The sequence below is a fragment of the Uloborus diversus genome, chromosome 4 (assembly GCF_026930045.1).
Source record: "Uloborus diversus isolate 005 chromosome 4, Udiv.v.3.1, whole genome shotgun sequence".
Classification (NCBI taxonomy): Eukaryota; Metazoa; Arthropoda; class Arachnida; order Araneae; family Uloboridae; genus Uloborus; species Uloborus diversus.
Window position 1 is genome coordinate 43,443,352 of NC_072734.1, and position 17,970 is coordinate 43,461,321.

Here is a 17,970-nt window from a genome sequence, read left to right on the forward strand (position 1 = left end):
TTTGATTCCAAGAAAAGTCTTTCTCTATTTCGGACAGTATGGATGTAACGTTTGGAAAACAATCCAATATTTTGTAACTCAAATTAACAAAAAAAATTTTTTTGGCTGTTAAAATAATTCATTAATTCGGGGTTTATTATTCGGTAAATAGGGGTTTTTGCCTTCATTTTAGTCGGAGAAAAAAGAAAAATTCGTTAAATAGAGGTTCGTTAAATCGGGGTCCGACTGTATTTTTACCCCAGTGAAAATATTTAAAGAATAGTAAAAATACATAAGAGTTTAAAATCATATTATAATAATAAATTAGTTTAAAAAAAAAAAATCTGTGTTTCTATTAGTTAGTATTGAAGAATAACAGCAGGTTAGAAAGGGATCATTCCATGTCAATTCAACCAAGCCATGACACCCACCGACTCGGATTTTGATGAAACTTGGTGAGTTTAATCCTTTAATGTAGAAAAGTATCCACATCAATTTTTTCTTCTCAATCTGCTTTAGTTTTCATTTTACAGCCAGTCAAAATTTTGAATATTTCGTATTTTCCAAACTATGACGATTCTGCTCGTTGATTGAAAATAATTTGTATTTCATTTATTTTTCAGCCAATTTTTGTGAAAATTTACAGTAGTATTAATGAAAATATGAGGATTTCAGAAAAAAATATTAAAAAATTTAAGTAATATTTTAAAAGTAGAAAAAAATTATTTTCGTAATTTTTTTCTCTAAAAGTATGAAATAAGTTAAAGTCAATATCAACCAAAGGGAATATGATAATCAAAAAAATTCTTTTACCCTGATGATCTTAGATGTGTGTTCTGCCATTAAAAAAAAATTAAATTAATGGCTTTTTCAGTTCTTTATATTTTTAGCTTAAAAATATATCTGCTTCATTGTTTTTCTTTTTTTTTTTTTTTTTAATTTTATTTTTTTATTTATTTATTTTCCCACACTATTATCAAAAAATGAATGTATTTAAAAATATAAATATCTCAGTAATTTGCACATGAAATGCTCTTAATTTTTATTTTAATCACAAAAATGCTTTTTTTTTTTACTAATTTCATTACATAGTACACTAGTGCAGCCAGAAATACCTACTGGAGGGGGTTTTTAGAGCAAACATACCTACTGGAAGGGGTTTTTGGACCAAAAATACCTTCTGAAAGGGGTTTTTTGATTAACAATACTTTCTGAAGGGGATTTCTTGATCAAAAATATCTTCTGAAAGGGGATTTTTTCATCAAAACAGTCCTTTCATATGCAGAAACTACTGTATTAGAATACGCATATCTATGTTAAAACCAATGCTTTTGGGAGAATCTTAAAAGTGTGTTCTACCATTTTAAAAAATAAAATTAATGGCTATTCCATTTCTTTTTATGTATGTATATATTTAAAACAAAATATTTTCAAAAAATTTTCATTATCCATTAACAGCTACTATCTGCTAGAATAAAAAGCCTACAAACACAATTTTTAATGAATTATTATATTAAACATTCAGCATCTATCAAATCAGCCTGTTATTCCTATTATTTACAAGATAATTTTTTATTTACTTTTTCTCTGAAATATTGATTCCACTTAAATGTTTTTCCAACTTCTTTATGTAGTATGATGATTAATATTTTATTACCTTTTGCAGAAACTCAAACTTTTTCAGAAACATTTTGTGATGCAGACAAATAGTTTGAATTCTTGTTATGATTCAGTTCGTAGCTTTAGGAAAATTTGTTCATCTTCAGACAAATCATTAACATTTTCTATAACTTGTGTGCTCCATGACTAAATTTGTGACAATGATTTAATGTCAACTCTCCTACACTGCACTTATCTTCCATTTTTCTTACTAAAACAGGTAAACATAAGCAGCTCTAAGCACACAGAACATCTAAATGCAAGTTACTGCAATAGTTATGGAATTAAAGTATCTCAAAGTTTGACTCAATTATCTGACAGTCTCAGTTTTACTTTATGTTCAGCATTTAATTTGCTTCTCTGTGTGTGGGGAAAATCCTTTTGATCCTTGAAACATTTATCAAAAGGGGATATCAAATTTAAAAAAAAAAAAAAAAAATTCTGACTCAACAGTATATTTATTTGTAACATTGAATCAGATGGCAATTAAGGAATAGTTTTAGAAAATACCCTTTAGAAACTCTCAGTTTGACAATATGATTCTTTTTCTTGCAATAAAACTAGAACAGTCTTTAAATTTATAACTTCTTGTACAGGGCTATAAGTCTAGCTGTTTGGTAAGAATATACGGCGCATAATTATCATTTGACTGCAATTTCGAGAATGCTTAAGAATTTTCTTTTATTTTTGAAAAATAATAGAACTGCTTTAATAATCAGACATTTGAAAAAGGGTATTTTTTATCAACAAACATATTTGTATGCCCACTTGTTAAGGGAAACTCCACCTGAACAAATTTCATGAACTCCTTTTTTACATACACCACAAAGCAAGTTGCATAGTTTACTCCTTTGATTTTTTATTTTTTTTTAACTGTGTAATTCACACTGTTGCAAGTTTCACTCAGAAAATTTTTCTTAAGTAAAAATATTTTTTCCCATCCCGGATGTATTTTTGGATTGCCAATCATTGCTTCTCTTTTTCATCATTAAAAGCTCATAGGAAATTGTTGCTAACAAACACGGCAACTCCTTGTCCCATTTTAATAGTGAAGCAGGCGTTCACATATGTTCTATGTACTGTTTCCATTGATTTTAATCAAATTTTCCGATCAAAAGCTACTGAGAAAACGAAAGCATATGCTTTCAACTTCATATACCCTGTATCCATAAGTGTAACTTCTTCAGCACTCTATGGAACCCTGGGCCTTGCAAAAAACAAATGAATAAATGATGAGTAAACAGCACATGAATTATAAACTTCCGCCATTACAATAGTATATACTTTTGAGAACCTCCTTTCTACCCCTCAGCCCTCAAGAACCCCTAGAGGTTCGCAAACCACTGGTTGGGAAACGTGTAGATGAAGAAGGATTTGTGTTTCACTTTTGCAGTAGGAGAACATTTCACAGGCTGGAAGAAAGATGAGAAGAGAACACTTTTGAATAGGCTACTATGTCAGTGGCGCAGCGAGGGGGGGGAACGCCCCCCCCAAAGGCATTGGTTTTAACATACTAATACAATAGTTTATGCATATGAAAGGACTGTTTTGATGAAAAAATCCCCTTTTAGAAGATATTTTTGATCAAGAAATGCCCTTCAGAAGGTATTGTTGATCAAAAAACTCCTCCAGAAGGTGTTACTGATCCTAAAAACCCTTCCCCTAGGGATTTTCGGTCCAAAAACCCCCTCCAGAAGGTATTTCTGGCTGCACTAGTGTACTATGTAATGAAATTTGTAAAAAAAAATAGCATTTTTGTGATTAAAATAAAAATTAAGAGTATTTCATGTGCAAATTATTGAGATATTTATATTTTTAAATACATTCATTTTTTGATAATAGTGTGGGAAAATAAATAAAAAAATAAAATTAAAAAAAAAAAAACAATGAAGCAGATATATTTTTAAGCTAAAAACATAAAGAACTGAAAAAGCCATTAATTTTATTTTTTTTTAATGACAGAACACACATCTAAGATCATCAGGAAAAAAGAATTTTTTTTATTATTATATTCCCTTTGGTTGATATTGACTTTAACGTATTTCATACTTTTAGAAAAAAAAATTACGAAAATAATTTTTTTCTACTTTTAAAATATTACTTAGAATTTTTTAATATTTTTTTCTGAAATCCTCATACTTTCATTAATATTACTGTAAATTTTTAAAAAAATTGGCTAAAAAATAAATGAAATATAAATTATTTTCAATCAACGAGCAGAATCGTCATAGTTTGGAAAATACTAAACATTCAAAATTTCGACTGGCTGTAAAATAAAAACTAAACCAAATTGAGAAGAAAAAATTGATGTGGATACTTTTCTACATTAAAGGACTAAACTCACCAAGTTTTATCAAAATCCGTGTCGGTGGGTGTCAAAATGCCTTTTTTTTTTGGTTGAATTGACATGGAATGACCCAAAGGTAAATTTCATGAATATTGTAAACATCTTGCATTAAAAAAAAAAAAGCATTCACACCCACACACACAGATAAAATAAGTTTAAAACTTGCTCCTTCTCTGAGTCCCAAAGTTGCAATTCAGTCTACAATTTTAAAAGTTTTTCTGTACAACACTTTCTGCTTGCCAACTCATTTTTTTTCTTTCTTTCTTTCCTTATTTTTTGTGTAGCATATTTCAATTTAATACGTTTTGTAAAATTATAAACATTTGTATTATTGCATTCAATGAACTGCTTGATTTAAAAAAATGTTATAAAATAATGATTTAAGTACAGTATAACCCTGATTTAACGATTGTCAAGGATTGGGAAAAGTTATTGTTAATTTGAAAAGAATATACATCAAATGCAGGTAAATTTGGACCAGTTAAATCTAAATGTTTTATTAAATCTAGGAAATTGTTAAATCGGGTATCGTTAAATCAAAGTTTTATTGAAAGAAATTATTCATATTTCAAAATATATATCATATTACCACAAGAAGTTTTGTTTTAAATCCAATTAGATACTATAAAAACTTGTACCAAAACAAAAAAACTGTTCTTTAAATTTTTATCAATGTCATATCAAACTCAATTGTATTTCAGTGTCACATTTTCTTTTTTAATGTCAATTCCTTATTTCACTGCATTGATATTTCATATTTGAGATGCATACATTTTATAACTTTTTATATTTTAAAACAAATCTGGATTTTCTACAATTGCTACTAACTGTATTAAAAGTTAATGTTAACATAAAGCTGCTACAAAAAAAAAAAAAACTTTCAAATAAAATAATACTTTATATAATGTGAAAATACAACTAACTGCAAAGGTTATAATTTGTTGTAAAAATGTTCCTTCAATCAGAAGCATCAGTATTTGTTTTACCAAGTCCTTCATTTTTGTCTAGAATTTTATTTACCAAAAAAGTAGACAAAATAATATTTTGTCCTGATAATGATGTCCCGCACAAAGTTATATTTTGTCCATAGCAATTTTTTTTTGAGTGGGGGGGGGGAACAAAATCAATTTGAATTTTGTCATCTTAAATTCAAATTATGTTTTTTGTAATCACGAGTGTGTGTGTATATGTAAGCGTGTGTGTTTGTGTGTGTGGGGGGGGGGTATGTGTGTGTAGGCATGTGTGTTTGTGTCTGTGTGCAGGCATGAGTGTGTGGGTATTTGTGTGTATGTGAATGTGTAGGTGTGTATATGTGTTTGTGAATGTGTGTAGGTGTATGTATGTGTGTGTAGGTGTATATATGTATATGTGTGTAGGTGCATGTATGTATGCATGTAAGGATATTGACGAAACCTGGAGACGGTTTTCCTTAGAGGTGCAGCATCGTGAGGAGCCGGTCGACGGTGATGCTGCGGAGGGTGCTGGTGGGAAAAATCAAAGGAACGTCAAAAACAGTCAAATGAAAGCAATAAGCAATCGTGATTGCTCAAAAAAAAAAAAAAAAACGCATAACTCTGCCTATATGTTTAACTATAATTGTGAAAAACAAAAGGATGAAGTCTTTGTTAAGTACACAAATAATTTCTTTCGACTGTGTATGTGTTATTAAGTTTTATCCAGATTTTTTAAATCACTGTTAAATAAGATAAATAAATACCTTTGTGCTGAATAGAAAAGTCAAACAAAACAACGTAAGTAGAAGCACAAATTTATAAATTACAGCAGACACGTGTTTCGGCGTTACAGGGAACGCCTTTTTCAATGCAAAAAATAATGAGCTTATGGATTTGCATTGAAAAAGGCGTTCCCTGTAACGCCGAAACACGTGTCTGCTGTAATTTATAAATTTGTGCTTCTACTTACGTTGTTTGACTTTTCACTGTTAAATGTTTTTTTTTTTATTCTTAGCAAAAGCTATTGTCTGAAGAGCTTGAAAAAGCAAGGAAGGCAGAAGAAGAACGTCTACAGCTGGAAAGAGAACTAGAAAAAAAGAGAAAGTTGGAAGAGCAATTGCGAAAGAAAGAAGAGGAGACACTTAGAGAGCTTCAAAAACAAGTAGAACATATTATTTGAAACTAGTGCCTATTTTGTACTTTGCTTAACTTTCAAGTTTTGTAATTGAGGTATTTTAAATATTTTTATCCTGGGTAGTGACATTATATGCTGTAAAAAATAAATAAATAAATAAATAAAATAAACAGAACTATAAAATCTTTTCACTCAATTTTTCAACTGCCTTTAAAGGTGATGCTTAATCTTTTTTGGCTTAATTGGCCTGATGTTGAAGATCCCAAATCGCATTTTCTCCCGAAATATCGCTGAAGAAAAATGCTTTGGCCAAGGATTCCTAGCTACTTATTGAAATGGCCAGCCTAAGTTACATGCAAGATTAATTGCAAATGCTTCAGACTATGGCCAAAACTAAAATTGACTGGCCAATTCATGAAATGGCCAAACTTCGACTTTGACCATAACTTAATTACATCTTTTCAAGTAATATTTAAATTCATAACTTTGAAAAAGAAAATTAGCTATGATTAATCAGAATTCTGTACAAGAAGGGTTTGTGGATTAGTGGGGCTCTAATGCATCAAAAATAAATAACTTAACAATATGTTTTATGTAAAGAAGTCTGTGTTTAGATTGTAGTTATGAATGAATTACTCATACCATTTTAGGAAGAAGAACGCAAGAAACTTGAGGAAATGAGGAAAAAAGAAGAAAGATTATTGGAGGAAAAACGAAAGTTGGAAGAACAGCTGCGGTTAGAAGAGCTGCAAAGGCAAGAAGAAAAGAAAAAACAAGAAGAGCTTAGAAAACTTGAAGAGCAGAAAATGTTGGAAGAAATGAAAAGACAAGAAGAAAAGAAGCGCATCGAAGAGCTTAAAAGAAAAGAAGAAGAGCAGCGAAGACAGGAGGAACTGCGAAAGCAAGAAGAGCTTAAAAAGTTGGAAGAAAGGAGAAAGAAAGAGGAACTTCAGGTATGTGCCACTTTAGAAAGTTGAAGTACACTTTATGTAAAAATTATGCTTCATTGAACTTGTGGCAAATCAAAATTGATTCACAAACAATTTTTATGTATGTCAAGTTTTACGTTTCATTTTCTTTTTTTTTTTTGGTTAAGAGTCATGAAAAGAGAAATCTAGAAGCTTACTAATATAAGAGGGGGTGGAGGGCAAAATATTTCTGGGCTGTTTATCAGATGGTAGGGATCCTCAGCTCAACATTTTTTTAAAATTTTCCTTTTGTGTTTTGTTATTTCTTTTATCTATTAATTTTTCATTTGGATAGTTTGGTTGGGACGTTCCATTTTGAAACATTCGATCCCATGGCTGGTCTTCAAGGAGTAAAAGAATTCGCTCAAAAAAATCAAAAGAGCCCACACTGACCCGTCCAGCTTTTTTTAGGTACGCAGTCGGGTCTCCGTGTACCGTATAGCGAACAGTCTATTTAAAGAAGTTCTCTATATAACTAGAAATAATCTAATCAGTATGTTCAATGATGCAGAAAGTTTCAATAAAAAAGTATGCAAATCTGTCTCTTTTCAACGAATATCAAATGGCCAAATTTCTCTGTTGCGAACTTTTTTGTGGGAGAGATAGTGACGATGTTTCGAAAAATAGACGTTTTTCATCTGGTACTTTTGTCGAGGCTCACACATTCTAGAACTTCCTTATTTTGTCTTTCAACATTCCTTTCTCTTTGTCGCTTGTGGTAATAGAAGGTGGTGGGGCGTGAAAAAAGGAGTATAAAATTCCTAGAGGGGGTGAGTTTCCTGGAAATATGTTGACACTGCACTGGAGTCTCTTGAAGTGACCACTTGCAGGTTTTGCTCATTTTCACCTTGCTCTGCAACATGGTGCGTTGTTCTCAAAATGTCGAAAAGAAAGTGTTTGACTATAAAGGAAAATATTTCACTTGTCAATGGTGTTGGAAACGGCATTAAGAAGAAAGATGTAGCAGCAAAATACGGAATTGCTGCTAATAGTTTATTTCTTCTATATACTAAAAAAAAAGAATTCTATTTTAAGTAAAATTGTGCTGGTGAAATGTGCAATTCAACTGGAAAAGAGTACGATTATGGATGTGTGACAACCAGGCCATTTTAAAATGGATTTATTCCGTGCATGATCGGAAATTACCTTTGTTAAAAATTAAGCATAGAAATTTACTATTTTCTCTTTTGTGAAGTTTTTATATAACGAACCTATTCAAAGGTCCCTTGCGACTTTGATGCTCGAATGTACCGCAATCTTGAGTCTTTCTAGTGCTATAAATAGTAACATTTTAGTGTGTAAAGTTTTAAAATAGTAATATAAATAGCAAAAATTGGTTTAGAGCATGACATTTATAGTTTTTTTCCCTCTCATTCCCGTGTATTCATACCTTTTTATATTATTTTTTTCTCCTAATTTGCATATTTTCCCCTAGAAAAAGCTGCAAATGGAAAAAGAGAGAGAGCTGCAGTTAGAGTTAGAACGCCAAAGACAAGCTCAATTGCAGAGGGAAATGGAAGAGAAATTACAGAGAGAGAGGGAAAGAGAGAGAGAAGAGATGGAATTGAAAAGGCTAGCTGAGATGAGAAAAGCTCAGGTTTGATGAATGAATAATGTTTTAAATAAGATAAACTTACATGTGTTATACTTTCTTTTTCTTTCAATAAACAAGTATTGTATTCAGAAAAAACCTTTCATTCAGATATCAACTTCAATTTTGATTTGGCAGGTTTCCCAATTTTACGATAGCAATCTCTTTGCCCATAGAGCAAAGCAAAAAATTTCTACTTTTTTTTATTTAAGGTACAAATTTGCTCCCGAAAATGAAACAATATTTCAATGCAAGTTTTTTTTTCTAAATACATTGTTCATTTTTTATGTACTATAGTTCTTACATAATATTGAAAAATTTCCAAGTTGTTTATTTTGAAAATGGTAAATTAACTCAACTATTTAACTTTGCCCCACATTTCTTCATTTTAACTTTTTTAATTAATAAAATAAATTAAAAAAATGAAATAAATAAGCATAAAAAAGTTGCCACAGTTAAATTCAAAGCATCCCTTAATTAATTTAGCTACTAGTGTGAAGGTAATTCTCATCTTTTATTGAGAGGTTTATGACCTCCATCCAGATTCATGATCCGTAACACACACACTCATTATAATCAGCTGTTCAACATTTTCTTGTAGTTCTACCTAAGCTCCAACTAAGGAACATCAATTTACATCTAATTACCCTTGGCCTTGCATTTATTTCTTTCATTTTGTTAGCAGAAGCCTCATCGTGTTTGTAGACTTTTGTTCGTGTTCTAAGTTTAAATTAAATTTCCAGATTGAAGATAATCTCACAGCTTCCATGAGAGGTTTATTATTTGAAGTTCTGTTACGGCTATTCCTGACCAATAGTCCTTTACATGGGTGTAACTGCAGTGTCTGCATGCCATAACAAGCAGTTTGATATTTTCATGTAATAATTAACGTATTTTTTCTTGTTCACTTGATCCTTGACTTCACGAAAGTTAATCAAAACGCTGTTCATATTCATTCGTAGTCCACCAGTTGGAGACCACTGAAAACTGATTTGGACCACCAGAAAGTTAAATGGGTTGTCTGCACAACCAATGTTCACGGTCGATTGAGACATTTTATAACATTTATATGTAATAATTATCACCTTTTTTTTTCTTTTTTGTATATTTTCAGCAGTTTTGTACATTTAGATTTTGAGACTTTTGTATCTTAGATGCAAAATCATTTTAATTTTTTAAGTACTAGATTAAAGTTATTAGTCACAGTACAGTACATGAATTTTGCAAGTTTTAGGAAAAACAAATAACATGCAAGCAGGAATGCTTTTTAGTGTTGTGGGAACATATTTAATCGTAAGTTTAAAAGTGTAGATTTCATGTTTTAAAAGTAATTATGATTTGGCCAATACAAAACGTTCATCTTTTTTTGTTTCTTCAAATTTCAGTTTTTAGACGAAAAAAGAATTGGATTCGTACTACAGTAGAAGCCCACGATTGATATAAATGTTCTGCCTTGTCAATTTTCTTGTCTATTGATTCTGCTTTTTATAGTTAAAAAAAAAATTGGCTGTAAATAAACAATTCGTATTCTGATGTTTTCCACAGGGTCCTGTGTGGGGAGTGCAAAATGCACAAAATAATGCTCAGTTGTCCTTGGCGGATATTCAAAGGTTACAGGAAGAAAAAGAAAGAGAGGAAAGAGAAGAGGTAAATACATTTATTTAATTTGATGCATTTAAAATTTCATTGTGTTCTTCCGATTTTTTTTTTTTTTTTTTTGTGTGTGTGTATGCATTTTGCTGCCCTTTTCAAAGTTTGAGTCTTCCAAGTTTCAATTACGTCAGTCTTAAATAAAACTTGGAATTTTATTTGTTTTTTTCCCTTTCAATTATACTTTGGTTTCGATACCAAAACAAAGCCTGTGGCACAACAGCCCATGAGGGCCAAGACCTACTGTGCCCAGGGGTGTGCACAGAAGTTCTAGGGCACAGCATAAGTGACTTTTAGAGGCCCCTTTCATATTGTTAACCCCTGCATATACTTCATCCCTCATTTTAAAAATCTCAGGCCCCCTTCAGGCCCGGTCAGCAGGTGTCGCCCCCCCCCCCCCTGTGCATGCTCCTGACTGCTCAACTCAGTTCTCTTGACCAGGGACTCTGGTGTGCAACGCAGATGTTCTGGTTAGGTGGTCAGCCTAATGCAGAACCCCCAGTGTTTGATTCCCAAGTACTCTTGGTACTCATTTTATCGACCCACTGAAGTGATGAATGGCTGAGTCAACCATCAGGGTTCGTAACGCTCCTTCAAAGCTCCTCCAATACTCCTTCATTCAGGAAATTTTTCTGAAGGGCCCTTCAAACTCCTTCATTTTGGTTTTAACTCCTGCAAAGCTCCTTCTTTTTTTCGTTCAAGACTAACATACTTTTCCTCTATGACGGTAACTAAAAATACTTTGATCGACAACTTAGCATTGTCACAAGGGCAAAGGCATAAGGACAATTTAAATGTAGTAATTTCGTATATTTGTATATTTTTTTTCATAAAGATGGTATTTACAAATTTATCATAGAAGTAATAGTTGAAGGTGAAAACATTATTAGATGACTAAGACTTAGAGATTATAAGTGAAGTAAAACATACTTAAATAGTGCTTGGCTATTTTTTCAAGTTTTATGATTATTGCTTTTTCCTCCACCACACTCTCAGCAGTAAAAGTCAATTTCTCTAATTATTATTTGAAAATTTAAAAATACATAAGTAGATGTACTATATAAGGTGATTGTGTTAAAAAAAAACAAAACAATTGTTTAGTAAATCGCTGTTATGATAGTGTAAAAAGGGTCATCCACAGACTTAGATAAAATGAAAAGCTTTCTGCGAACACAAATCCTAATTGGAAAATTTTCTGGAAATAATTATTTTGCCTAACTCACCCTTGAATAAAGAATTAAATTTTTATTCAAATATGAAAGAGAGAAAAAAAAAGTGCTTTAAATTATTATTTTTTTTTAACGATAACATATAGTTTGCTTATTTTTCACCAACTGAAGAAAACTGCCAAAACCATCATTTTTTTACACGTGTGCTTTAAAAGGCTTAATCAGAAATATAAACTGGCATTTTAAAAAAAATCCCTTAAAAAATAAATAAATAAATCAACATTAGCAATTTCAAAAAAAATTCTGCAGAGCCAAAAATGTTCTGTGAACGCCGTTCACGTGTTCGTCTATATTAGGCAAGACTTGTCATCTACATCCACAAGTAATGTCATATGCCTTGAGGGGGAGATGGGTTCATGAAATTGTAACAAGGGGAGGAGAGAAGGGGACAAAAAGTGACATCACAGAGTTTTATAACAATATAGTTATAAAAAATATTACTTGACACCAAAGTAGTAAGGTGAAGTGTGACACTTTGTAACAAAAGGGAAGGGGCCGAATGTATTAAAAAAAGTGACATCATTTATATATACACTGCTTGACATTGAAAATGCAACACCAAGAAGGAGTGTTCAGAAATTTATGCAAATTTTAGAGTAGACGTACATCACTGAGTTATGTAAATGATGTGAAATGCGCGGTTCTCCGACGCACATGAAGTAAGATATAAGGGAAGGAACTTGCATAATGGGCAATATTTGTGTCGTTATTTCTGACTGGAGAATTATCGAAGAAATTTTGTTTTTGTCTTGGAGGATACGTGTAACACGAGAGAATGCCAGGCCGATATCAACGAAGGCACGTCCAGCAGATAGACGATTTTACGAGGGGTATGACGATCGGACTGAGAAGGGGAGGTTGGTCTGTACATCAAATCGCAGCTGATACCCACATGGATGCGAGCATGGTGCATCGGCTGTGCTGAAGATAGTTGGAAAACGAAATGTGGCAAGATTGAGAGGTGCAGGGACAGCCAGAGTGATGTCAAAACGCATGGATCGACGCATCCACCGACAAGCTGTAGCAGACACACAAGTCTCTTGTTCCTTGATTCTGCAGCAGGTGCAAGATACCCTGAATTTTCCCGTATCAACCAGAACCATTTCCCGTCGTTTGGTCACAAGTGATCTGCAATCACAGCGTCCGCTAAGAAGACTGCCATTGACCCCACCGCATAGACAGCAACGTTTAGTATGGTGCCGGACTACAGCGACGTGGGTGACAGAATGGCGAAACGTCTTGTTCTCAGATGAATCCCGCTTTTGTTTATCCAGTGATAGTTGCCGCATACATGTGTGGCGTCGATGCGGAGACAGATCAAATCAGGCAGTAACTTTGGAACGTCCCACCGGATGACAATGTGGCATAATGGTTTGGGGCGCAATTGCATATAATTCCATATCAGCTCTAGTTCATATTCAGGGCACTATGACGGCCCAACGATACTTGGATAATGTGCTGCGGCCGGTGGCAATCCCTTACCTTCAAGGGCTACCTAATGCAATTTTTCAGCAGGATAACGTCTGACCACACAGTGCTCACATCTGCCAACATGCTCTCCAAAGCACACAGATGCTTCCCTGGCCACCATACTCTCCTACCTGTCACCAATCGAACATGTGATTGGAGGCCGTTTGCTGACTCTGTCCCTGCCTCGTTCAGAAGACGAACTATGGCAAATGGTTGAAAGGGAATGGAGAGCCATCCCTCTGCACACCATCCGCACCCTTATTGACTTCTATGTCTAGACGTGTTTCTTCGTGTATCGCTGTCCGCGGTGGTCCTACATCCTACTGAGCCGCTCTGTATTCTGCCTATCATTTTGAAATTAAGATCATTTATTATACCTTGCTGTCTCTGCCCTTTTTCCAAATTTCATCACTTTCTGACCACTCCTTCTTGGTGTTGCATTTTCAATGTCGAACAGTGTATATATAAGGACGGCCAATTAGTGCTCCTTCAAAATCTCATTTTACTCCTTCATTTTATTTCTTAAATTGAGTACGAACCCTGACCATGCTCAACCCGGGAATAGAACCTGGACCTGTGGTGTGCGAGCATGAAGTACTACCACTGAGCCACTGGGCTTACTATAGTTTCCATAGTTTCATAAATTCTTTTGTGGCTAATTAAGATTTTTTCTCTTTTTGTTTTCAGAAAATCCGCTTACAGTTGTTGCAGCAACATGCTGCAAAACAAGTTCAACAAAACAAAAATGGTCTTACCTGGGCTAAAAGGTATTTTGTTATTTTAATATTAAGAAGTATTTTGAACCAATTAGGTCTAAGTAATGAATGTTTGTAGTAATAATAGTTTTTGTTTCAAAATTCTCAGATCTGCAGATTCATCACCTGCTGTCAAATCATTGGCAGAAATACAGCAGGAAGAATCTGATAGGTTAGCCCAGTTGCAACGGAATCAGAAACCCCAAACGGTAAAGATTTAGTTTTAACAATATTCATAACATTTTGTGATTTTGAGGATTTTTTTTAAGTTTATCGTAAAACCTCGGGATGGATTGCCACATGCATGGGCTGCTGATATTTTCTCTAAAAATATTTGTAAAGGAAGGGGAGTTAGTGGACCTGTATGCAGGGCTCAACTAGTTTATTTTTTCCCTCTAAATGTGTGTTTTTGTTTTTTCAAATTCTGGTTTGTTTCCCCCTCATTCCTTTAAAAATTTTGTTTTAGGTTATAATTTTCATTGTTTTTTACTTTTTCTTTTCTGTTCATTTGCATGCTGTTGTGTCTGTTCATTTGCATGCTGTTGTGTCTCTTTTTGAAGAATCCTAAATGCACTTACACTGGTCATAAATGACTTGCAGTAAGATTGTGTTTCATATAAGTTTCTTATTTCTTTAATCCCTACATGTTTTGAAATTCAAGGTTAGCTTTGGATCATTGAAAATATTGTTTTAGTATATGTGGTTTTGCCTCAATCTCTTTGTAAAAATATAAATAAACTTTAATATACATATACTCAAATAATTAAATTTAGTTTACAATATTTGTATTTCATTGGGAAACTTGAAAAAACAATGCAAAAAATTTTAATCCCAAAATTAAGTGTATGAAACCAGATATAATTCTTTTAAGCTTTTTTATTATATGCTTTAACTTTTTGTAAATTTAATCCAATTTAATGTAGATATAATGTAAGGTTAAGATTAACTTAATAAATGTCAGAAAGATCATGTTTATTATTCATATCAAGGGAAAAAAAAACTATCCCTCATAGTAATTTCAGCACAAAAAAACTTTTGATTTAGGTGGGGGAGGGGAAGGGGTAACAGTAAAAGTGCTTCAAAAATTGAATACCTTTATTATGATTTATACAGTTTTTTAGAGCTGTGATTGGGTTTTCTCCCTTTTTAAAATTCGTCACAAACATGCTGATTTTTAACCAGTGAAATACAAGATAAAAGTCCATTTTTTTGGTGCCTCTTCCAGGCTTTGGGTTCGCTTTTGCTTCGAGAGGAATTTAAAAGTTACTGGGAGCCCTGTATGTGCAAGTATGTTTAATAACTTATTTAGTGTTTAAACAGAGTGTCTACCCACCTGGAAATGTCAGGGAAATTTTGTGCACTGGAAATGTCAGAGCAATTTACTTTTGTATGCAGAAAACCTGGAAATGTTTTAAAAGAAGTTTTTCCTTTTTTGCAGTTTAGTAAAGTAAATTTGGTCAGAAATTTATACAACTTGAAATTACTAAAAGAAAATATTTCTTTCCTTAAACCATTTCTTCAACTCCACCTTTTATTCTTTAGTTTTGCACATTCCAGTTTCCCTTGGGGGTTGAGAAGTTTACACCCCCTAACAATAGTAGTTAGGTTGCTTCTGCAAAAAAAAAAAAAAAAATATGAAAATCATACAGCTAGGATTTATATCATTTGGGGAGACTTGGGATACTTGATGCCCACTTAAGTTTTCCATTTTTTTTCTCTGCTGCAAATTATCAGTTAAAAAAAAAAAAAAATGTGAAGAAAAATAATTTTTTCCTCTATCTGACAGTATTTTTTTTAGTTGAAATGAAACAGATAGTTTTGGTAAAATAATTTTTTTCAAAAATTTCATTAAGGGATCATGTATTCATACTTCACAGAGACAACTATAATTCACGTTTTAATCTTTTAATATTGATGCATGTTGGTTTTTTATTTAAAAAATTATTTAAAAAAAATAATTCTTAAAACTTAAACTTGTACTTTAAATTTATATTGTCTATTAACCTAATTATGGTGATTATTTTCTCAATTATTATCCTAATTATTTTCTTTTAGCCTGCTCCTGTTGCAAATACAAATGTTGGTGTTTGGGGAAATCCTAGTCATCTAAATAAAATTACTGCAGCTCCGCAGAGTTGGAATGTTGCTAGTGCACCACCAACAAGTGGCTTTTGGGATGATGCTCTAAACAGCACTCAGACTCGAAAACAGCCATCAAAACCCAAGTATTTAAATAATTATTTCCTTGATTCTAGAAAAGTATAAGTCTGCTGCTTTTTGTTTTGTTTAAACAGTTAAAAGATTCACAGTTAATAAATTGATTTTATTAACTGTGTGTTTTTTTATATATTATTATCATTTTGTCATAAATGTATCAAGCCAGCCATAATTTATGCTTAAAATTAAATCACATATAATAATAACTATTTGTAACAGTTTTGTCGTACATATAACAATCGTAGCATCTTGACTAGCAAAAAGTCGGAAATAATATTTATTGAAAGCTTAATTGAGGCAGTGAGAAGCAAAGGGATGTAAATGTCAAAATAAAAAAAATGAAGGTAACCAGTACAAATAATAGGTGAACCTCCTCTGCTTTGGGGCAAGAGATGGTACTAGTAGCATGATTTAGAAAAAAATTTCAAAGAAAGCCTACCTTAGATCTGAACTTTAAGCGTGTTTTATAAGAAACTTTGAAAAGCCCACTTACATCCCTTTGCTTCTCACTGCCTCATTTTAAATTGATTTAATGTGTTACTAAAAACGATTGGAATTTTATTGTTTTGTAAGTGCTGAAATATTTTAAAGCTGCTTTATAAATTTTAATAGTGATATTTTCTTAAACACCTAAACTTATTGCTCTTGAAATTATTTTGTGAACTGAAAATTTTAAATACATTTTATGTACAAATTTACCTATGTATTTACATACATGTATTCCTTCTTTACTTTCAGCGATAGTGCCTTTCCAGCACTAGCACTTCCCTTACAAACTGCTGCAGCTGGTAGCAATAAAAGTAAAAATGTCCGAGCCAAAAAAGATGAGGTAAGCCATTTAAATAGCACCACATGATAAAACTAAATGTGTGTCTATTTCGTAGCTAAATTCCAATCATTTTTGTTTCCAGGATGTTGTTACAAAATTATTTAGTTCTCACCGTAAGCCCACCGACGAATTCACCAAATGGTGTACTGATGCTCTCCAGACTATGCCTTCATCTGTTGATGGTAAGTTTTTAGTTGTTGTTTTAAAACATTAGGACATGACTTTATTTACCAATTTTTAATTCTTTGTTTTCTTCCAGTTCCCACATTTGTTGCATTTTTAAAAGACATAGAATCTCCTTACGAGGTATTTATTTTGAATTGATCAAATTTCTTTTGTTATTGAAGATTTCCGATCCTACGATCATTCACCATTTTCACCCCCTCCCCTTTCCTGTTAAATGAGTTGATTTTTTAATGTGATAATAATTAGTTTAAATCTGTGTCAATAAAAACTTAAATGTTTTCAAAATGCAGTTGATTCTCTGTTTTAATGACTCTCTATTTAAAGACGACTTTTCACAGGCCTGGACCCTCCACTGTAGTTTTAGAAAAAATTCTGTTTGTGGACGCATTCTATTAAATTACTCTATTAAATCAAGAATCAACTGTAAACTTTAATGTTGCATTCGTAAATCTTTTATGGTTTTGCACCCAAACGTTTTTAGGAAGAATCTAGGACAGTCAAAAAAAAAAAAAAAAATCAAAGTCTTTATTTATGATGAGGTATTAGGGGGTAAGGGCAATAAATACTTTTTTAATGGCTGCAAAAAAAAAAAAAAGTGTAATATGAGTTTTGTTTTTGCTTATTTGACATAATTTTCAAGTTGATTTTATCATAGAAATACTGAAAAACTTTTTTCTCTAAAATATTTGTTTTTGTCATCAGAAGAATAAGCAGTTTAAATTTGAGTGAAATGCACAAATTTTCATGTTTCTTAAAATTTTAAAGACAAAATGAGAACATTAAATTTAGAATCAATATTTTTCAACCAAAATTCTGCAAATTGATGACAAGGGCTGTAGAAATGTCTAATTTTGAGAGAGTATGTCTTCTCATATTTGTAAAAAAAATTCGAAATGTAGTCTTCGCCATGCGCCCATGATAGGTTTAGAGGTAGCAATGTTCAAAAGGTTATATTTCTAAACTAGGGGGATCTGTCCCCTGCTCGCTAACGCTCAACACCCC

At 32.3% G+C, this 17,970-nt stretch overlaps 1 protein-coding gene across 3 annotated transcripts in view; it reads left to right on the forward strand.

The window, feature by feature from the left end:
* Positions 1-17,970, forward strand: part of LOC129219624 (GRB10-interacting GYF protein 2-like) — an 85,835-nt gene that overhangs the window by 62,201 nt on the left and 5,664 nt on the right. For all 3 annotated transcript variants that reach the window (XM_054853881.1, XM_054853882.1, XM_054853883.1), the window contains 10 exons: positions 5,954-6,100; positions 6,724-7,026; positions 8,477-8,638; positions 10,178-10,279; positions 13,669-13,748; positions 13,846-13,945; positions 15,792-15,961; positions 16,692-16,782; positions 16,865-16,964; positions 17,042-17,088. In XM_054853881.1, coding sequence (XP_054709856.1) covers positions 5,954-6,100; positions 6,724-7,026; positions 8,477-8,638; positions 10,178-10,279; positions 13,669-13,748; positions 13,846-13,945; positions 15,792-15,961; positions 16,692-16,782; positions 16,865-16,964; positions 17,042-17,088 — 1,302 coding nt within the window. The remainder of the gene's footprint in view (positions 1-5,953; positions 6,101-6,723; positions 7,027-8,476; positions 8,639-10,177; positions 10,280-13,668; positions 13,749-13,845; positions 13,946-15,791; positions 15,962-16,691; positions 16,783-16,864; positions 16,965-17,041; positions 17,089-17,970) is intronic.